The 23,872-nt window shown below is 38.7% G+C and overlaps 2 protein-coding genes across 6 annotated transcripts in view; both read left to right on the forward strand.

Annotated features, from left to right (window-relative positions):
- Positions 1-8,263, forward strand: part of LOC121327666 (SPRY domain-containing protein 7) — a 54,396-nt gene extending 46,133 nt beyond the window's left edge. For all 5 annotated transcript variants that reach the window (XM_041271802.1, XM_041271801.1, XM_041271803.1 and 2 more), the window contains 4 exons: positions 113-229; positions 1,817-1,983; positions 2,986-3,088; positions 6,852-8,263. In XM_041271802.1, coding sequence (XP_041127736.1) covers positions 113-229; positions 1,817-1,983; positions 2,986-3,088; positions 6,852-6,949 — 485 coding nt within the window. In that variant the 3' untranslated portion in view covers positions 6,950-8,263. The remainder of the gene's footprint in view (positions 1-112; positions 230-1,816; positions 1,984-2,985; positions 3,089-6,851) is intronic.
- A 1,713-nt stretch (positions 8,264-9,976) lies between these two features.
- LOC121327767 (importin subunit alpha-4) overlaps positions 9,977-23,872 on the forward strand; it is a 30,343-nt gene continuing 16,447 nt past the window's right edge. The window contains exons 1-2 of the mRNA XM_041271956.1: positions 9,977-10,131; positions 19,359-19,403. Of these exons, the coding sequence (XP_041127890.1) occupies positions 10,063-10,131; positions 19,359-19,403 (114 nt within the window). The 5' untranslated portion in view covers positions 9,977-10,062. The remainder of the gene's footprint in view (positions 10,132-19,358; positions 19,404-23,872) is intronic.

The raw sequence follows: 23,872 nt of genomic DNA on the forward strand, positions 1-23,872 counted from the left end.
TGATGTTGGAAAATGCTGATCCTTCTCTGTGTATATTAATAATAATAATAATAATAATAATAATAATAATAATAATAATAATGTTTTGTTTTTTCTATACTCTCATTTATAGGAACAGATGTTGTTATCGTCAAAAGTGGCAGAAGAATATGCGGCACAGGTGGCTGCTTAGCAAATGCTCCTTTACATCAGAATAAGAGCTATTTTGAATTCAAAATCCAGTCCACAGGTTAGGAATTGTGTGTGTTTTGTTTTGTTTCCTTGAAACTCTGGAACTGTAAACCATTATTGAGTCTGTTCATTTTATTAGTAGCATGCAAAAGGTGTTCATTTTAATTCAATGAAATAACGCTCTTTTGATTTGAATATGGGATAGTCTGTGCCTTATGGTTGCCAAGAGAATATTTACACAAGACGAGCATTAGTAAACAGTAGCCAAATGCCAGCATTCTTGCTAAATTATTTCATTTCTGAAACGTTTTTGATATCAAAGTTTACAGTTTCTCCGGTCTGTGCAGTTTTGGTGTTGTGAGCGCTTGTGTTTTGATCTGAACCATGGCAAATAAATGCAGGACTCATCCAGGGCTGTAGTTTACTGCACAGCTATAATTACACATTTACACATTTAGCAGTATAACTGCAGGGGCAGCATTTGTGCTGTTGCAGAATAACAAATGAATGGCTATCTGTTCTGTGATTAGCTGAAACGACCTTGAGTGAATTTCATTATTCATAACATTTTTTCACTTTCTGGTTACAAAAAGCCAAATCATGCTTTCTGTTCAGCTTGGATTTTGTTCCTGGTTGGTACACTGCAATCAGTCTGTCTTGTTAGGATTACTGTTTAGCCTGATCTTCCATTTGCTTACATGTGTTGAGTCTAAGGCTGTACCCAATCCACATGACTTCAGGGAAAGCTAGCCAGCAGTCAGTTCTACAGCATCTGGAAGCAAACCATGCAGAAACATTATACCATACAACATGCAACGTTAAAGGTTTCAAACAATATTTTTCAGACTTCACCTATGATGTGGAGCTGAATGAGCTGGTCTATAACACAGGGATAGACATAAATCTTGGTTTTCTATAAACATGGGACTTTGCAGTGCATGTGTGGACTCCGCTATTGTAAGCAGAACTAAGTGAATCTTTGTTAATGCACAAGAATCTGACCTGAGAGGCAACATTCTGATTTAATAGTTGTAATGGTGACAGCAGCAAGAGTTGCATCACCCCTCACACTTGTAGAGTATTAAAGATTAAATAGCTTCAAAGCAAATTCTATTTCTTTTTTTTATCACTGCCCTCTTACATTTATGATGTCTGCAGTCACTGTTTTTATTGTGTTATGGTGCTTTCACCCAAGTTTAGGAGCTAGTTGCTTGCCATAGATTAACATGGTATCTTTATAGAAGTAAGAGCCAGCGACATACTGTATAGCGATCTGCCACTTTTGATCAAGCAGCGCTCTAGTGGGTACCAGCACTTACTAATATACACTTTGGCTGATCTGGCCTACCTTACATATGTCTGGCAAGCAGCAAAAATTCAAGAGCAGCTCCTGAACTGGTAGTCAAAGCGCACATTTTTTTAAGATTTTAACAAAAACACATTTCTGTGTAAACTACTTGGAATGATTGCAAACACTGTAACAGTAAAGGGGTAGTGCAAAAATACCTTAAGAATTGAATTTAAAGTTACTTCCTCTTAAATCTGCATTCAATAAATATTCTGAAATGTTCTGAATTGGCACTAGCGTGGCATCTCAGAAATGATGCCCAGTTTATGGAATGAGTTCAGTAAATGCTTTCCTCAGGCGTGTGGGGTATTGGAGTTGCTACGCAGAAGGTTAACCTGAGCCAGATCCCTTTTGGACGGGATGTTCACAGCTTAGTCCTGAGACATGATGGATCTGTCTATCACAATAACGAGGAGAAGAACAGGCTCCCTGCAAACAGCATCCCTCAGGAGGGAGACATAGTGGTGAGTCACTGTACTGTGTAGTGTCACTCACAAGATCAGAGGCTGGCACTTTGGATAGTGATATATGATTTTCTTCATGTGCAGTGCATTTGTAAATGTTGGTTATTTTCAAAGATGATATTCCATGTCTTGTAGAACAATCTCTAGTTTTAATTACATTGGCTGAATGTCACCTCCAAACATGAACTTTCTAGTCTTGATTCTGTGAATAAAAACTATTAAATATTAACTAAATATTAATAAATATTTAACTAGTCCAGTTTGGCAAAATCAATACTTAATAATAATAATTTGTTGATGGAAAAAGTATACTTGGCTGCAATATAACATTGGAATTTGATGTTATTCTAATTTTTGGCATTTGCCAGAAAACATTTCTTAATGAATTTCTGATGTAGTTGAAAAACTAGGCTTGGACCCCCAGTAGCCATTCACAAGTACCACACTGGGCTTCAATTTAACTGGCATCATCTAATGTAAAGCATTCAAAATCCTTGCCATTCTACTGACTTAAGACTCCCTTTTAGAAACCTACCAATAAAATAACATCGTCCATTGCCTTTCATTAGTGGTAAAATAATTTAGAAAGACTGCAGTATTATTCAGGTTATATTTATATTGAAATCATAAGGTTATCTTATATGATTCAGTTTTTATTTAGTAATTTTAATGCGGTTTCATTACTGATTTGTATCTAACGAAGTACACTGTTCACTATTTATTATAATTTGGTAATAATTAGCATGTCATCTAATGCACATCAGGAATGACTATTGAGCCCATCTGTGCTTGGTTCTTTTTGGTGAGAGATAGTCAGTGTTATAAAATGGCAAGGAAAGAGGGTGTAGTCTCATGCAAACAAATGTTCCAGCCTGTGCAGATATGTCGGCGTACTAGCACAGACATTGAACCATATTTGAACACCCTGTTGTGTGGTATTGCAAACTCTGTGGAATTGATAAACTTCATAAACCTGAGGTTCATTTTTGTTTTCTCTCCTAGGGTATCACATATGATCACGTAGAACTCAATATATTTTTGAATGGAAAGAATATGCATTGTCCAGCATCAGGTATCCGAGGAACAGTGTTCCCTGTCGTATATGGTAAGGAATCATTATTATTATTATTATTATTATTATTATTATTATTATTATTATTATTATTATTATTATTATTATTTCTCTGTTGACCAAACCTTAAAGTCCCCATTGACCATATTTGCACATTGAAAAAAACAGTTTCCATTTAATCAAGGCGCTAAGTGGTGATACAGGGGGCTAACTCACTAGCCCTTCATGCTTTTTATTTCTGGAGACCTGGATTTGAATTATACCCGGATTGAACAAAAAAAAACGAAACAATCTGAATATTTGCTCCATGGAGAGCTGACGTGGCAATGCAAACTGAAATGAAGCAATCATAAACATTTCTACTTTAATAACAAAACTCCACTCTACTCTTACAAAAGGAAGAGTGAAGACAATGAATGCATTCATTATTATGTTTTCAATACCCTGACAGAAGAATTCTACAATTACCACTGCGATACTATAATCTTAAACTAAACATTAACAGAATGTTAAGCACACCACAGCATGAATGGAAGAGTTTGCACTGTGGTCCTGATACGGTTGCACACCATTGTATATTGGTTCATACCATTGAGTTGTTTAAAGAATTGTTACCATTCTACCAGTGATACAGAATAAAACTAGTTTCCCTTGTGAAATCATTGTCTATTAGAGAAACTTTACATTTAAGAGCATGATACTTTTAAGTTTTTAATTTCTCCCCCAGAATGTTCTATGAAGGTGTTTATGAAGTGTTTATTGACAGAAGACTGCCAGTGTGATCTTTTTCCTTAACACTAGAAGGACTGGAGATATACTTATATCTAGAAGCCCTGCAGCAGTCTTTCTCATGGCTGTATTCAAAACACTGTAAATAGTGTAACGAAAGGAGAAACAGTCGGATGTAATTTTTTATTTTTTTTGGATTATTACGTTACCTAAACATCTGAAAAACCGAAGCGTGCGTGCGCAATCTATATATACAAACATTTATTTTACAAATCAAAACAAGAAAATGTAAATAAATCCCTGAACAGACATCAGTATACAACTTACATATTTATAAAACTTAAACGACAGCAATACATTTTTTTATTTTCTACAGCAATCGGCTTATTATCAGATGCGCAAAAGCAACTGAACAACGTAGATAAATAAACATTTTACAGAAGCGCACAGCACAAGAAGTTATAAAAAAAGTCTTAATTTTTTTTTTTTTTTTGACAAAATGGCATTCCTTTACCTTGAGTCGAAGGCTGTACCCAATCAGTGCAGATATTGAGCTTCTCCACGCCGCCTTTGCGCACAGGGTACAGCTGCCCAGACTTTAATATTTATTGCACTTGCCAACCTGACATTGGCATCTCTTGTGGCTCTCAGCGGGGTTGCCAGCTTCAGCTGTGGATACACACTTGGCAGTCTCCCTCTGTTCCAAATGCTTCTTGCGAATTTCCTGTGCTAACTGTAAAATATATTCTCTTCCGTGCCATCTGATCCAAAACATCAACTCCATATTTTGTTGCGTAGTAAAACTCCATGGTCTCTGGTATTTATTTTTACTAGTCCCGATGCTAAATAATTGACTGACCAAAACAGCAGAGCTGGCAAGCAGGCGCAAGCCTTTGTAAAGGCTGAAAAACTGTCAGTCATTCACTCAGACAGAGAGTAGAGACTAATCTAATTACAGCTAAGCACATTGTGGACTGGTAAATAAAAATAATAAAGAAGAATACCGTTCTGTATAATCACAATACAATTGTTTTCTGTTTGGCCGTCAATGTGACTGCTCCCAGGGCTTTTAGGTATAATGTAATATATCTCCTTTATTTCAGCACTCCTGCATTTCATGCTTTGTGAGAGTATTTAATACATACGAACAGAAAGGTACATGAATGCGCAGCCCCATATGTGTTACATGACTAAAGAAAATTACATTTTAAAACTAAAACCCGCTAAAATGACTGCCACAAGACTTCTAGCGTTAAATAAAAATGCATGCACACCTAAACCCAAGCTTGTGAAATGCAAGTTGATATAATGCAGCCTAATGTATTGCAATCCAGAGGACACACAAACAGTCTAATATTATACTGTGAATAGAAATTCACTGCAATTCATTCCTTTGTTTATTTAGTTGTGCTTTAGAAAAGCAATAGAATTCTCCTCCAATATTCCTAAATGATCTGCCTCTTCCTTTCTACTCAATACCTCCTCATCTCTCGGCTGAGTGGCAGCAGCACAGCACAGCAGGGATTCTGTTAGACACAGTTTGTTTAGTCTTAAAAGTGCTGTTCTGTAAATTGGCTTTGGCCAGTACATCCTGTCATTTGCAAACCAGCATGCCTTATTGGATGCTGTCACAAAGACGGCCGGAGTGAGTGACATCCGACCAGAAACAGGAAAATAAAGACAGAGAGGTGGTTTGGTGGAGCTGAGCGAATGCTTTCACTCAGCATTTAATAAATAAACAGATGAGCACGGTGAGCTGATTTAGTGATTATTAATATTCTTATATTCTTATTATCTTTACCTCCGTCTCCAATCTCCACTCACCGAACATACAACCCAGAGTGGGTGAAAACATGCTGCTTTTATGCAACTGTACTGAGACTCGATTGCTAATCAATCATTCAGTTGGAATCTCGGTACAACTGCACGTGAATTAATGAAGTGCAATTCCCCGTGCTCACATATTATTACTTTTTACTTGCACGTGAAGTGCTGTGCAATCCACGTGACAAAATACAAATATACATTTTAAACACTCGTGTTACACAGACCCGTTTATATCCCGTGTACCAATGACTATACACCAACATTTAACACACCACACGCAACATATAACAGAAAATACACGTGGGCAGGCATTTCGTCACAGATGCCTTATTAACAACTTTTACACACATTTTAACCACATATTTAAAATGTTTTTTTTTTAGTGAGACCATTTTATTTTAAGTTAACAAGCATAGTATACTCGTCACATAATTTTCCAATTTGCATTCTGCCGTACACCAGTTTTAAGATTTTCAACAGTAGATTCCATCTGGGATCAGGGAGTCCATGAAAATTCAAGAGAGATCATCTTTAAGGTTACATTCTTTATAGTGCTGTTGTCCAGAAACAAAATTGTTAAGCATTGTAGGTCATATAGGTTTTCTTTTTCTGTTAAGTCTATACTAAATCAACATATGTGCTCATATTAACACAGAGAGTGTCTGTATAACATGACTGGCAGCTCAATCTTTGCATTGGTTGAGCCCTGAGCCTGAGTTCCCAAATCTTTGTAGGTGGAGACAGGTCCAGTGATTCATAGTTTGCAAAAGCACAGGAATTTGGATTTGTCTGAAAAAAGCACTGTTCATGTTGCTGTGTTTGAAATGGCCAGACCTACACATAACTTTGAAGTGTACTCTATCATATTTCAACTTAATATTGTTTTATGTTGTCTATGATCACATTATGTTCCTCAGTGTGCTGTGTGGTATTAATGTTTGAGATGCTTCTAGCACCCCCATCACAGTTTGGCCTACAGTGTTGAACATATTTTAATTTGTCAAATATTGGTTCAGTTCAAGTGTTGAGCTTTGCCCTTGTTTCACAGTTACATTTGTTACTTTCACTTCTCGTAACCTTTACTTTGACCTTTGACTTACTATAGTCACGTGCCTTTTTTGTTCCAGATTTAAATACTTTTGATGATTTCATATTTAATTCACAAGGGGAGGGGCTTGATACTAAGTTGTGTATAATTGCTCTTGCACTTGACTAATGTCATTTTATGTCTGTCTTGCAGTGGATGACAGTGCAATTTTGGATTGCCAGTTCAGTGAATTTTACTACACACCTCCTCAAGGATTTGAGAAGATTTTATTTGAACAGCAAATCTTCTAAGCAACTTTACCCGCACTACAACTTCCACTCTGCACTGTTTTAAAGTGTTTTCTTCTGTTTCTACAAAGCTTTTTGTCAATTGTATGAAGTACAGTATGTTGTGTATTTTCTTGTGACTGTCCTTATAACAGCATTGTACCCAGCTCTATATCATCTGGAAGAAGTTAGGTTGAAACTTCAGTTTATATCATTTCATTATCTGTAAGCTGTGTTGTTTGTTTCATACAATATTTGGAATGGTTGTGTTTACCTTTTAATCATGGGGTTTGGCATCATGTGTTCCCTTTTGTTAATCAACCACTGCCTAACAGAAGCTAATTTAGCAGATTTTCATTGTCATTAGTAATTGTTAAGGACAAGGTTATACAGCTTGTGAACAAAGTAACACATTCAGTATCAGTTTTGTAACCATGGTACTCATTTGGAATTCATGCCTACAACATAATTATCATTTTTATGAATGCCCAAATTGGTTTATTTAGCCTCTTGATGAGATTTCATATATTTCATTTAAAATGTTTTTTTTTTTTTTTTTTTTTTACTGTAAAACACAAGATGCTACCATTATCAGTCACAGCTGTACATAAAACACTGCTTGATCTTCTATATAGTACAGACATAGACCTCTGAATGAATGTTGTCTACTTCATCCTATTTAACACTAATCCTGATAACTAAAATGAAGAATATATGTATTTTACCGTTATATTCTTTTGGACGTTTTAGGGATGCCTTGTTCTAATTTCTGAGTCACAACAGCACCTGCCTACATATGGTAACTTATATGTTAGAACATTGTTTGGTATGTGTCTCAGGTGTTAATGTGTTGATTTAGCACTGATGAAATGTGAGTGTTATGTATTAAAAGAAAAAAGAACCAAATTAATTTTGGAATTTGTGAAATCACAATACTCATGTCACGTACTGCATTGCATGACACAGAGACATGGCTGTTGGAGTTGAAACGACGGCACAGGTGCACAGGATTTATTAAACACAAAACATAAAGTAAACAAAGGGGTCATGTGACGCTACCAACGAAGTATGGTAACGCACAGAGGACACATACAAGACAGGCAGACAGCAGGTCTCAATCCAGAGAGAGCCCGTCTGAGTGTAAACAGTCAACATAACTCCAAAAAGCACACAAAACAGACCCGTTTTCACAGATAAATTACACCAACACTAACTCCCCCCTGTGGTATGTTAAGAGAAAACAGTGAAGAATGTACTCTTACATGCTGAATGCTCTCAAAGGCTGTCCTTTAGCTTGAAAAAAACGATTGCATTTGTCATGCGTGATTCGTACTCCAATAAATCATCTCTGAATTTGTCAACTGTGGTCTTTGTTTTCACTGAGAGAATAACACACTTGACAATGGAGAAAGTTTAGTGTCAGTCAATACTGAGATCGTTGTATCCGGGTCGTACCTCTGTGAGGAAGAATCCAAATCACAGTCAGTTCAATGTATGGCGTAATAGGCCGTTTATTTTGTACATGGAAAAATCCATATTAACCCTTTTTATTTGGGATCGTGAAAAACGACTTGTGCTTCAAATTTATAATCATATATATATATATATAATATATATATATCTATATATATATATATATATATATATATATATAATATAAACCTTGCTGACTCTCCAGCTTAATGAACTTTCTGGAAATGGCTATTAGCGATTCCAATGGTGTGACATCTCAGGATGTTACATCATCTGTAAGTATTAAAAACTGTTGTGCTAATGCTGAAATAGAAACTGAAACAGACTGCTAATCAAAACGTTTGTTATTGAATTTATGTTTAGTATTTCTTGCTTTCCAGAATTCCATGTACAGCTACAGCAAGGAAAACTAACCTTATTGATGTGGGCCAAAGGTTAATTCAAAGAGACTATCATTAAATGCACCCATATTGCCTTAAATATAAGGCTTCTGATTTTTGGTTTTAACAGATAAAACATCCCCGTACAATAAATAAATAAAGAATGAAATTGGTGTATATCCAATAAACACGAAATGGTTACCAATTGGACACTAGTCGTAACACGCGAGATTAAAAACGAGATGTTCTTGTTCGCTCGAGATTTAATGTTAGATGCCTTGGTATAGCTAGGATTAAGGATTGAATAAATGCTGTATTTCTAAATGAGAAGTGCGTGAATGCCATATTCCCCAAATGAAAAGTGGGTAAACTCAGTTTACATGCGTTTACCCTCGACTCCAGTACCAATATACAGTAGCTATTATTTGATGTATTGGCTATTCAGAATACATGAATTTTATGTTCCACCTGAACACAGTGAAGATCTACACGTTATCTGTAACTCAAAAAAAAAAGCAAAATGGAGTTTTGTGTAATTTTGCCGTGTTGTTTTAAAATATGAACATTCAGCATATCGTGTTAATAGTCACTACTTTAATTCCTTTAAAATGCACAACAGACAAGTTTAATTGTAAGGGCCATGGTGGCCATCATAAGAATAATACGTCGGTTGGGTAAAATATAAACGCTAATTTCTAGGTAGCTGTTGGTACAGAGTTTGTAGTGCCTCCATACCTCCAGGGTGGGCGCTTGTTCGATGCCCTGATTACAGTATTTCTACTGTACTTGAACACACTGAACGCGGGAATCACTGTTCGGCTCCCCCTCCTCTCAAAGGCTGTACGTGCGGCGGTCCTTGATTTTACATGGGAACTTTTTTTTTTTTTTTTTTTTTCTCATACCATTAAACCCTCGATAACATTTGGGTTTTCCATTTTTCTTAACACGTCATTTAATTAGTGGTGATTGTCTCTATACCATAACTTAACAAACACGCAACGGAAAATGGTTTAAAAAATAAAATAAATAAATAAATAAAGTTGACTTGACTAAAGTTTCCGCTCGAGCTCTTTTAATACAATCACTGCAGTACATTACCGCTCCCTCACTGCAAGTTTTGCCTCTCCCTGTTGCTGAGTTGTTGAACGTGGCTCCGCCTTCTTCTCGCTCATGTATCAAAGCGCTCCGTTACGTCTGCCCGCCCCCTTCTCCGCTGAACGGCGGACGGTCTCCCTCTAGCACAGGAGCTGCGAGCGCCGGAGTGCACGTACCGAGCACACAGCCATGGCAGACAACGCCGGCTTAGAGAACCACCGCATCAAGAGTTTCAAAAACAAGGGGCGCGATGTCGAGGTAAGGGAAGCCCGAGATCCAAAGTGGGGTGTTACTTAGTCGTGTTCGAGGGGAGGCAGGTGCAGGGTGATGGTCTGGTGCTAGTGCTGGATGCTTTCGGGGTATGAACAGCGGCGTTTATTCCGGAACAACCTCCACCCCCCACACACAACCACCACCATCATCTTGCAGTGCGGGCGCGGCCTAAGGGAAGGCCTTTTCTTTTCCAACAATCCGCCTAATAATCAGTGGCTCGTAACGATTCTTTTACGTTTGTTTGTTTAAAAGGTGTTTTGCAAGACGGCCGTTCACGTTCATTTTAAATTACTGAAGCTTCCTACGTGATGGCATTTTGTGTTTGTTCTTGGTATATTTAGACTGGAATATACAAAAATCTGACGCGGAAAGGGAGCCGGTTCTGGCTTTTTTTAAAAAAAAAAAAAAAAAAAAAAAAAAAACCGCGGATGGGAAGGGAATTAAATGCCCACTGGGTCAAATAATCTGCAGTTAGAACATCAGCTAACCAATGCCTACACTATAGTCAAATACGATAACAGGGCCGTAAACCTGTGTTTCTGAAGTGAAACAGAGATTGCATGAGAGTGGTGCTATTTTTGAAATACACTAGCAGCCAATTGCAACACTTAATGATAGTACACATCTAGATGGCGTGGACCGAAAATACACGCACTTTGTAAGGTTAATGTCCTTCTGGCTGAGGAACTACTTCTGTATGTGTCAAGCTCGTCTGCTTCACATACCGGTCTTGGATTGTTTTCTAGCATGTAGAAGGACCATATACACTGACCCTATTTCCTCCTTACCAACGGACATTAACCGCTAGGTTGGTGTCCTAGTAGCGGATTAACCACATTCAAGAAATAACTGTACTAGAAAACAACCGAAGTACTTTGCTTGTACGTTGTTCTTCGTGTGGAGTTTTCCCTATTTTGAAAACTGCAAATTGTGCAATGGTGTCCAGCCATTTATTGGCGCAATGGTTTATGGTACTAACGGATCTTCTGTCTTGATCAAACTTTACGCTGGGACTGCACGTTTCAATAATGTATCATACACACACATTTTCTGTCATACAAATGTGATCGCCTTGTCTTTAGTCGCAGTCACAGATGTATTGAAATCAACATTTGAGTATTAACGTTTTGGTACAATCCAATTGACGTAAGATGTAGTATCTTAGAGATAATGTCACATCCCATTGAACACTTTTTTTTTTTAAAACTGACAACTTTTAACAGTCTGTAATATAGTTTTTAAATATACCAGTGTTTGTCTTGATATGGAGACAGTGTTTGGGTATTCTCTATGCCTATTTTTTTATGCATTCTCAAGTCTGTCTGTCTTCTATTTCTGTGTATTTGGCAGTTCTATTCTAAGGTTTGTGTTTCATCAACATTGTTATAGCATCCACAGTAATGTATAGGTTACATGTTTTATTTCTTTTCATGGGGGTGATATATAAAATTAGTACCAGTCAAATGTTTGAGTACACCTGCTTGAAACCAGGTTTTTTGTGATTATCTATGCTTTTAACTTGTCTATAAACACTTAATATTTTGTTATATGATACATGTAATTATATAAGCTGATAATCAGAAGTGAATTGCATTCAAAAATTTAATTTTTAAATGAAAATGTAAATCTTGTCAATTTCAATGCAATGGTCACCCAAAGCAAGGGGATTTCAGGATGAAGCCCAAGTCAGTTAAGTCTTAAATGTGTATAACACTATGTTAGAACACTGGCCTAAGTATAAAAGTGTCTCTGTCAGATGTTCTCCGAGTTAACTAGCAAGTTACCTAATTAACCTTTTGTCACCAATTATTATTAACAGGTGAGGGTCCATGATTACTGTAAATATAGGTAGCATAGGCACAAGTTTGTCATTCCTGAATGTAAGGGAGCATAAAATGGCTAAATACTCTCAGTTAAGCAAAGAAGACAGTCAGTAATTACTTTTAGAAATGAAGGTCAATCTTTAAGACACATCACAAGAACTTTAAGTGTCTAACTGCTGTTGCCAAGACCAAACGATTTGAAGAAACTGGCACTCATGAGGACCGAACAAGGTCAGGCAGGCCAAGGGTGACCTCAGAATTGGAGAACAAGTTCATTCGAGTCACAAGACTGCAGTACTGGCGATTTAACTGCCCCTGAAATACAAACTCAGCTAAATGCTACTAGAAGTACATATGTTTCAACATGAACTGTTCAGAGGAGATTGCGTGAAGCTGGCCTAACTGGAAGAATTGCTGCAAAGAAACCATTGTTGAGTGCACAATAAGAGGAAGAGACTTGCCTGGGCCAAAAAACACAGTAACTGGACGTTTGAGGAGTGGAAGTTGGTCTTATGGACCGATGAGTCAAAATTTGAAATATTTGGGTCCAACCGCCGAGTATTTGTAAGAGGAAAGAGAGGGTGAGCGCATGAGTTCTGCATGTGTGGTTCCCACTGTCAAGCATGGAGGAGGCAGTGTCATGGTCTGGGGTTGCTTTGCTGGTGACAGAGTTGGTGATCTTTACCAAGTCCATGGCAAGCTCAACCAGTATGGCTATCATAGCATACTTCAGAGGCATACCATTCCATTGGGATTACGGCTAGTTGGTCAGTCCTTCATTCTTCGAGATAATGACCCGAAACACAAGTTGTGCAAGAACTATCTAGCAAAGAAAGGAAAGTGAAGGACAACTCAATCTAATGATCTGGCCTGCCCAGTCTCCAAACCTCAATCCCATGGAACTTGTATGGGACGAACTGGACAGAGTCAAAGCAAAGCTACCCACAAGTGCCCTACATCTCTGGGAATTGCTGCAGAAGAGCTGGGAAGACATGTCTGGCGATTTCCTGCTGAAACTTGTTAACCGACTGCCACGTGTTTGTGAGGCGCTTATTAGGCAAAGGGTGGCCATTTTGAGGAATCCAAGATTTAGAGACAATTAAATTTTCTTGAACATTGCTTTGATACGCCTTATGTCTTGTTTTGTATATTGTAACATGTTTTCATTTTCAAGTATTTACAGAAACGTATATGACGTAAAACATTGTCAATTATGAAAAAAACCTAGTTTCCAGCAAGTGTACTCAAACTTTTGACTGGTACTGTGTGTGTGTGTGTGTGTGTGTGTGTGTGTGTGCATAATATATATATATATTATATATTATATATATATATATATATATATATATAATATATATCCTGTTATGCCCTTAATTATAGTTAAGCTTCAATGCCATTGCATCACATTTAATCGATTTTGCACAATGTACGGGTGAGGTGGGGGGTTGGGTGGTGGTGGGGGGGGCTTTCTGAAAGACTTCCTGTCTTGCATATCCAGTCTCTTCAGTTAAAAAAAAAAAAAAAAAAGATGCGTATTACACATGGTTGGCCATCTAATCCAGTTTTGACTATGGGGAAAATACCAAGGGACAGATTTCTAGGACAGCTTCAGCTGTCTCCAATAGGAAGATCTTTTATTCTTAGCAGTTGGACAATTATAAGTCTGAATTCATAAATAATGGTTCAAATAGTTTCTTCATTTTCTTGTGTCCTTAGTTTTCTTTATGTCCTTCTGTACAGCCAGCCTGAGATGTAGGAGATGTAAACTCTTTCTAATGGAAACATCCCACATGGTGATACCAAATCAGTTTTATCCTCCCACAGCCCTCAGTATTTTTTTCTCTTTCTTATGTAACTCCGGAAGCACTATGAAATGTTCAAGGTCTCCTGCTTTTCTAGCTTTGCTTCATGGCCCGAGTACCACCTAAACAGGTCTTCTGTTGGGTTCATGTCATTTCACACACAACTAAGGATAAGTAAAATGATAAATTGATTGTATAAAATGTAATTCCAGTAATCCATTAGCATTACAATGTTCAGACAGTTGCTTCAGAGGTATTTCTCGCAGACAGCCCATCAGTTTATGGGTCTAGGACATGTGTGGGAACAGGGACTTGTTCCTTTGGCTGTCCTGAGCTCTTGCCCAGCACAAGTATGTTTGAGGCATGGTGGCATTCAGGTCATTGCTGTCGGTGCACTTCATCATTCTAATTAAGCACAACACTGCATGCAAGTATAAGATGCTTCCGAAGTAAACTTTGCTGCTGTCACACTTTGTTCAGGTCAACGTGGCCACTGCAAGACCTTGGCTGTAGTTTCCCTAGGACATTTTTTTTTTTTTTTTGTTCTGTGGAATGTGTGCCTGAAACTGACTGACTGCACTGGATACAGTTGCTTTTTTTAAGCACACGATATTTGTAAGATCCCCAATGTTAAAGATTAGCTTCCCTATGGGGTAGTTATCATTGCATCATGTCTCATTTACAAACTGTTGGGTACACCTCTGTGACGAGTAAAGCAATGTACATTTACATGCCACTTTTGTAACAGAGCAAAACAATTCTATACATAAGTTTGTGTGAACTGCTATTGGTTATATTGTTAAACGTACTAGGCTTACAGCTTTAGCAAAAGTAGATTGTCTTATGTAATGATGCAGACAGTATTGTGTGTTTTTTTGCAGTAATCTGTTATTTCAGCATGATTCCTCTAAAACTCAGTCTGACTTGTAATCCTTTGAGTGTGTTTATGTATGTTCTAACTTTTAAATAGGAAACTTCTTGAGCTGACCTTGGAGGATTATTGCCCCCCCATGAGCAAAATCTCCTAATTGGGTATTATAGCGGTTTCATAATTTGTTTTTTTCTGTCCACGAATGTGCAGTGCTCATTGTTTTTTATATGTTTGCAGTGCTTTTTCTAAAATGTCAGAAACACCTACCCACTGGCTATTAATAGATCTGAGAGCAGAATAATTTGCGAGTGCGCATTAGAGTGATTTGCTGTGTTAGTCAAATACTCTTGGTAAATCTTATATGAAACGGGGCTGGGATTAAATCAATGTACCACAGGACTATAAATGTCCAGAGTCGTCTGGTACACTGAAGTAGAAAGCTGGTTTAGCCAAAGCACAAAAAAGTGTTATCTTTGTATTTCTTTATCTTTGTAGCATGCCCTTGGTGTGTTTTTAGCAAAGTCCCTAATTTTCCCCCGGTGGGTTGTGATGTGTGATGTGCCCCATAGCCACTACGTCAGCTGTCTGCATCAACTGCACCCACATCCCGACCGGCTCCCAAACTAAAAATACACTTTTCAGCAGACAATGTTAAAATCCAGACTTTTTATACCATTTAATGAGAAAAGATATCTGTACAATGTGGGTCGCTTCATCTTTCAGAGGTGTAAAAGCCATTCACTGTTTTTCGCTGAGCAGCAAGATTGACATGCTTGATTAAGTGCATCAAAACTAAGCAACAGTGGGATTCTTGTTTCTATCTCTGCTCAGAGGCAAGCCAGACTTTTATCCCAGAGCCCATCTGTATTTAACTCTAAGAGCTGATCTATGACTTGGGATAAGAGGGTCCAGTTGCACAACACCCACCACCCCCTATAAAGAGACAGATGCCATCAGGCAACTTGATGTTATGTTATTTTAAAATGAGTACCACTAAAAGTGAGAAAGCCCAGTGTCGGAGATGGATTTGTCATCCATATTGTGCCTTTTAGTTAGGCACTGTTGCAATATTTATTCTACCACATCAGAGGGTTGTCACAATATACTTCCTCAAACTTAAATGTGGTTTATGGCTTCCCAAAACGTGGAAGTATAGTTCTGCAGCTCCCCCGCCCCATGTCTCCTTGTTAACTTGATGTCTGGTCTGTACAAGGTTTGCACATCTGGATCGTGCAATATTCTTCTTGGCAAAATTGTTCAAGCTCTCAAGTTGGATGGGGATCGTTGGTGGACAGCAATCTTCAACTCTTGCCATAGATACTCAAGTAAAGGCTTTGACTGGGCCACTCTAGGACGTTCACTTTCTTGTGTTTAAGCCTCTCCAATGTCGCTTTAGCTGTGTGCTTGGGATCATTATCCTGCTGAAAGGTGAATCTCTGTCCCAGTCTTGGGTCTTTTGCAGACTGAAGCAGATTTTCTTCAAGGATTTGCCTGTATTTAGCACCATCCATTTTGCCCTCTATCCTGACAAGCTTCCCAGTCCCTGCCAATGAAAAGCATCCCCATACCATGATGCTCCTACCACCATGCTTCACAGTAGCGATGGTGTTACCTGAGTGAAGCGTTGTGTTGGGTTTGTGCCAGACATAACACGTTGTTTAGGCCAAATAGTTCCATTTGTTTCATCGGACCACAGAATCTTTTGCCACATCTTTTCAGTGTTTCCCACATGCCTTTTTGCAAATTCCAAGTGGGATTTTACATGGACTTTTTTCAGAAATGGCTTCTTTCTTGCCACGCTTCCATACAGGCCAGATTTGTGGAGCACCTCAGCTACTGGTGACACATGGACAGTTTCTCCCATCTCAGCCATGGAACGCTGTAGTGGCACCTCTGACCAATGCCAAGTGTCAGATGAACAAACGCAGATTCTGGGTGGCATTGTATACCTTCCACTTCTTAATCATCGACTTGACTCTGCTCCAAGGGATGTTCAGTGTTATTTTATACCCCTCCCCTGATCTGTGCCTTTCCACAACTTTATCTGGGAGTTGATTTGAAAGCTCCTTTTGTCTTCACGGTAGTATGTTTGCCTTGAATGCACTACCCAACTGTGGGACCTTACAGAGACTGGCGTATTTAATCTGAAATCATGTAAACCACTTTTACTGCACACAGATTGACTCCATTTAACTTACTGTGTGAATTCTGAAGGCAATTGGTTGCACCTGAGCACATTTAGCAGTGTCATAGCAAAGGGGGTGAATGCTTACTAATGAAGACTTTTCAGGTTTTTATTTAATTGATCTTGTCCCCCCCCCCCCCCCCCCCCCCCCCCCCCCCCCCCCCCAATTTTGTCACACATTGAAAGTGTTGAGTAGTGTGTAAATCAAAGGAAAAAAATCCTATTTTAAATGCATCAAGATTTCAGGTTTTTACACTACAAACTGTGAAAAATTCTAGGGAGATGGTACAACAGGGATCTAAAGGACACAGTTCTTGTGGGAGAAGTTAGACAACAAGCAGTGGAAGGGTTGAAGAGCATTGAAAGCTGCGCTTTACCAGGCAAACTGAAACTGGTGCTTTCAGTTTGGTTTACTGTCAAGACTGCTGTGGCCATGTAAGGGGGGCAGCACCTGTGTTGAAAACTGGAAGAAAATGGACGGCAAAGAAAGCTGTGGAAGATGCTAAGACTGCCCTTCAAATCAGAGAGATTATGGGGCAAGTTCAGCATGGAAAAGGAGGTTTTGGTCTCAGTTCAGCAGCTCCTACATGGCACAAGGCAACCCCAGCTCAACGGAGGAAGCTGGTAGTCAATGAGGTGCAAAAGCAGGAGGAAAGGATCAGGTGTGTAAAGGCCATTTCCCAGGCAAAGCAGGGAGAATGGATGAGATGGGAGAGTGTGGAACAATGCAAGATCGGCTGGCAATGTTGTGGCCAATGGAACAGCAGGATCAGTTTCCTCATCAGATCAACATATGATGTACTCCCATCACCACAGCACCTAAACCTCTGGGTGGGTGAGGATCCCTCATGTCCTTTGTGTTCATCACCTGCAACATTAAGGTACATTTTGACAGGATGTAAGGTGGGTCTTAGCCAAGGATGGTTTACATGGCGCCATGACCAGGTGCTACGATATTTGGCCTTAGCATTGGAAGACAAGCGTAACCTGACCAATAGGTTGCCACCAGTTCCATCAAAGCATTGCACACAAAAGATAATATTCCATCCAGGAGAGCAACCACCTAGAAAAGGTGTTAAAACCAAGCCTCGCCCAGGACAACTGGAAGCTGCTAGAGACCGGAAGATGCTGGCAGATGTTGGTCAACGGCTTATTTTTCCACCTGAGATTGCCACCACTAACCTTCGATCAGACATTGTCTTGTGCTCTGGATTAACACACCTTGTTCATCTGGTAGAGTTAACAGTGCCATGGGACGATGCTGTGGATGAGGCATATGAGAGGAAGAAACTTCAGTATGCTCAACTAGCTGCTGAAGCGGAACAGCGAGGATGGAGAGTAGGAGTTTACGCAGGGGAGGTGGGTTGTCGAGGATTTGTGGCACACTCTACAACCCGGTTTCTTTGAGACGTCTGGTTCAGTGGCCAAGAGTTGCTTCGCACAGTGAAGAACTTATCTGAAGAAGCAGAAAGGATCAGCAACTGGCTGTGGTTGAGACAGAAAGATTCTGGCTGGGGATCTCAAGAACAATAGAAAGAAAGCAACGCTGATGTGCGGGTAAGTAAGCTGGGCTGAGCTGAGTGGGGGATGAAGGGGGGTGATGCTGGGATTCCAGAATCACAGTTGAGCCCTCTTGAGGTGTCGGGCTAGTCAACGAAACAGAGGATGGAAAGTGCCCACTTGAAGACCCCAGAGATGTATCCTACTTAACTCAATCCAGGCGGTTGTAATGCTGATGCTCTGAGGAGACCGCACTGGGTTGATCCCTGGAGCCAGCATCGCAGCCGTTGTGTGTGCCGATGAGCTGATCCCTGGAGCCCGTGTTGCACTTTAGCAGTCAGTACCAGACAGAAGGATATCTGCATCATCAGATGGAAAACAACGCAAATGGATGGTGATGCAGATGGATCACATTAGTTTACTGCAAAGCTACGTCTTAGTTGGTGCTGATCTTGGTGAGAGCAGAGTTCAAATCAGTATGAAGTTCAGCATCTACTCTCATGTAATGGAAATCCTGAAAACGTCCAAGGGGGGGTGAATACTTCCTATAGGCACTGTATGTCACAATTTAATATCTATTGAACCCCATGTCTAGTTGTGAAAGTTGGGGGGGTGGGGGTTGAGTAATGTCTATATTCATATATGAATGATCCTGGCCATCCATTGTCAGTTCTACTTTTCCTTGTACATTATAGTGGTCTACTTGATCGTGATTCTAATTCCTGTAATTGTGTGTTCTCAGTTGTCAGACGACATGTTTTTTTACTTGCAGACTTGTTTAAAGAGTTCATTTCTTGCTAAAGATCGATTCATTACCAGTCGCTATTTGTCACTTTCTAACTTTTTGCAGCTTTATAGGACTTGCATTTTGACTTGTTATATTGAGTTTCCTGTGTGACTCTTCCCCAATTAAGAAAACTACAGCTATAGGGATTTGTCATCACAGTGTAAGGTAACACAAACTTGTTTAAGCTGAATTAAGTTGATTTGTGTTTTTCTGTTTTTTTTTTTTTTTTTTTTTTTTTTTTCAGACTATGAGAAGACATCGAAATGAAGTGACAGTAGAACTGAGAAAGGTAATTAACACATTCAACTGTTGCTCCAGTTTTGTCTCAAACAGATTCTGGGGGGTGGGGGGGGGGTTCGTGTCATTCATAGTGATTAATCACAGTAGCAATGATCAGTGAAGATGTCATATATAGTGAAACCTCACTTGGTGGAAACGGGACCACCCCACAATGCTTGCTGCGTTTTGATTTAATTTAACTTCCTAAAAGTTTCAACTTTTTAAACTTCAGCAAATTGGAATTTTTTTGTAGCTCCCTGCAACATTGTTTTGAGATTTGTGTACAACATTTATTGAAACGACGTTGAATAAATATTGAATACATTACTTTATACTGTGCACATGCTGTAAAAGCTGAATTTGTCAGTTTCCAATAGAATTTGTAACACAACATAATGATGTGATAAAACGTTTGTTTTATCTTTGTAAGACCTGTTAATCGCAATAGTACAATTCAGTAGTAGAGTACTTCACTAAAATCATTGAACAATGTTTTACCCTTATAAATACATATTGAATACAGGCGCCTCCTTTACCTAGTGGAAAGGAGAGAGCAATACTGTATAAACAGCCAGCTGTATATAATTTATCATTAGGAGCTTGATTTATTTTCCTACCCTTTGCCGTCTCTGGCAGGTATCAAATGATCAGTGTATAAAAGCTAGAGCAAATGTTTTAAAATAAAGAGCTAAGGAAATATTCACCCCCAAACTCTCTGGCAGGAGGGAAACCCCACCTGACTTTCTCAGAGTTCAAATACAGAATTCCCGGAGCTGTCATTGAAGTTTTCCTGGGTGCCCAGGTTGCTCCTGACATAGTCACAGGTTAACATAACCTGAGTCAGTTGCTGTGCTGGGATCACTACGCAACACAATGCACCATGATGTACAGTCCTGTTATTTCAATACCAGTTAGTCACTGTAGCACAAATACATGTGCTGTAGTATTCCAAAAATGTTCAATGTCAAATAAGTACTTACTAGGGTGTTCAACTAAAATTATTTGCGTCAACTGAATCTGGTTTGTTCCAATGTGAAATGACAGTCAAAAACAAACTTTACCAAATTTAATGTTAAAATGTAAGCTGATTTGTTTGTTTATAAACAACCAGTCAGCTATAAGTAGGGCCCTATGAAATTCATGGGAGAATTAAAATGACCCATGTAAGGTGTCCATGTAGTCACTCCAAGTAAACTGATTTGAAGGACAAATAAGGGATCAACACATTATTCTGGATAATTAGAAATTACAAGGGACAATTTTATGGCCATTATAAAAATTGATGCGTTTTAAAGGTATTAATTGATCATCTGCAACCTCCCCACCCCCAAGGATAAACCAGATTCAACCAGCTTCCAAACTTCTGAAAGCAGTAAGGATAGTTTAGAATAAAGAAACCCTCCTTTTAGTTTCTATTCCAGGGTTTAATGCTTGATGTAAATCAGAAATGGAAGGATATCGGCTATATGCAAAAGGTTGTGGAATTTCTTTGACCAAATTTTGGAGCAAGGCTAAAATATATAATGATAGTTGTTGCCAGTTCTGTGGATGCTGACAAGTTTCTTTATAGACACATTTTCACAGAGCAGTGTCAATCTACGAAAGGAGACTGGCTTAACCAACTGATGATGTTTAAGTTTAATAGTAAAATATAACGCACAAGAGCTGAAAATGGATATTTTTTTTTTGTTATGCAAAAGAAGTAATGCCTCTGGGCTCCTTAACCATTTTTTATTTTATTATTTTTTTTTTGTTGTTTTGTAATCAACATATGTTTTCTCGTGTTGGTTATTTTTTTTATAAAATATTAAGCAATTCTTGCATATATAGTTTACAATCTCTAACGTTCAATTGTTATATAAATTGACATTACAATTGCCCAGAAACGGTCTTTGCCAAATCTGTTATATATATATATATAAATATATATATATATATATATATATATATATATATATATATATATATATATATATATATATATATATATATATATATATAATGCACACACACGCACTACCTGCCAAAAGTTTGAGTACACCTGCTTGAAACCAGGTTTTTCATGGTTATTTATGCTTTTAACTGTGTAAACTTGTCTGTAAACACTTAATATTTCATATGATATGTGTACTTATATAAGCTGGTAATCTTAATTGAATTGCATTCAAAAATGTAATTTTTAAATGCAAATGTAAACCTTGTCAATATCAATGAAATGGTCACCCAAAGCAAGGGGATTTCAGTTAAGTCTGAAATGTGTATAATACTGTTAGAACACTGGCCTAAGTATAAAAGTGTCTCTGTCAGATGTTCTCCGAGTTAACTAGCATGTTACCTAATTAACCTTTTGTCACGAATTATTGTTAACAGGTGAGGGTCCGTGATTACTATAAATATAGGTAGCATAGGCACAAGTTTGTCATTCCTGAATGAAAGGGAGCAGAAAATGGCAAAATACGCTCAGTTAAGCAAAGAAAAAAGACTGTAATTACTTTAAGAAATAAAGGTCAATCTTTAAGACAAATCGCAAGAATTTTGCAAGTGTCTGTAACTGCTGTGGCCAAGACCATCAAACGATTTGAAGAAACTGGCACTCATGAGGACCGAACAAGGTCAGGCAGGCCAAGGGCGAATCTGAGAACATGTTCATTTGAGTCACAAGTCTGCAAAACCAGCGATTTAACTGCCCCTGAAATACAAGCTCAGCTAAATGCTACTAGAAGTACATATGTTTCAACATGAACTGTTCAGATGGGATTGCGTGAAGCTGGCCTAACTGAAAGAATTGCTGCAAAGAAGCCATTGTTGAGAGTGCAGAATAAGAGGAAGAGACTTGCACGGGCCAAAAAAAGTTTGAGGAGTGGAAGTCTGTCTTATGGACAGATGAGTCAAAATATGATATATTTGGGTCCAACCGCTGATATATCTATATATAAAATATATAGCAATTAAAAATAACCTGAAAAGCCTTTATTAGATAACTATTCACCTCCACAGATCAGGGGAGGGGTATAAAGCGATTTCAAAAGGCATTGAATATCCCTTGGAGCACAGTCAAGTTGATCATTAAGAAGTTGGAGGTATATGGCACCATCCAGAATCTGATTAGAGCAAGCTGTCCTCCCAAACTGAGCAGCCAGGTAAGAAGGGCATTGGTTAGAGAAGCCACCAAGAGGCCAATGACAACTCATAAAGACCAACAGCGTTCCATGGCTGAGGTGGGAGAAACTGCCCATGTGTCAACAATAGCTGAGGTACTCCACAAATCTGGCCTGTGTGGAAGAGTGGCAAGAAGGCCATTTCTGAAAAAAAGCACATGTAAAATCCCACCTGGAATTTGGGAATTTTGAAATTCTGGCATGTGGGAGACTGAAAAGATGTGGCAAACGATTCTGTGGTCCAGTGAAACAAAAATTGAACTATTTGGCCTAAATGCAAAGTGTTATGTCTGAAGCAAACACAGCACATCACCCAGGTAACACCATCCCTGCTGTGAAGCATGATGGTGGCAGCATTATGCTGTGGGTATGCTTTTCATCAGCAGGGACTGGGAATCTTGTCAGGGTAGAGGGCAAAATGGATGGAGCTAAATACAGGCAAATCCTTGAAGAAAACCTGCTTCAGTCTGCAAAAGACCCAAGACTGGGACGGAGAGTCAGGCCTTTCAGCAGGATAATGACCCCAAGCACAGAGCCAAAGTGACATTGGAGTCAGAGTGGCCCAGTCAGAGCCTTTACTTGTATCTGTGGCAAGACTTGAAGATTGCTGTCCACCAATGATCCCCATCCAACTTGAGAGCTTGAACAATTGCAATTATTATGAATATTGCACAATCCAGATGTGCAAACCTGATAGAGACTTGCCCCAGAAGACTGTAATTGCTGCCAAAGGTGGTTCCTCCAAGTATTGACTCGAGGGAAGGGCGGGGGGGAATATTTATCTAATAAAGACGTTTTGAGCTTTTTTTTTTTTCATTAAGTTTCACAATAAAAATTCTCTTGTCTCAAGTTTTGAGTAGATTGTGTAAATCAAAAGGGGAAAAAATCCCATTCCTTTAATTGGGTTGAGTTTTCAAACCTGAAGATTACATGTTTGATTACCTGGCACACCAAACAAATGAAAGGAGCACCAAACTTTGGTGTCATTTTTTTCTCGCAGACTATATACTACCTCAACCCACGAAAAGATCTGACCTAAAAATGTGCAAAAATGCAGAAAATCAGGCAAGGGGGCAAATGCATTTTCACGACGCTGTATGTGTGTGCGTATGTATGCATGCAGTGCTCCCTCGCTATAACGCAGGTCTCGGGACAGACAATTTGAGCGTTATAACCGAAGACTGTTCTAAACGGGGAGGGGGTAGGGGGCTCTGCGGGAAACATAACACACATCTGACTAAAATACAAAATAAAATAACTCCATCTCTATAATGCACATGTAGTGGTGCAAAAATGTAACTTTCCGTGAATTAACCGTTCA

This window comes from Polyodon spathula, chromosome 15 (genome assembly GCF_017654505.1).
Source record: "Polyodon spathula isolate WHYD16114869_AA chromosome 15, ASM1765450v1, whole genome shotgun sequence".
Classification (NCBI taxonomy): Eukaryota; Metazoa; Chordata; class Actinopteri; order Acipenseriformes; family Polyodontidae; genus Polyodon; species Polyodon spathula.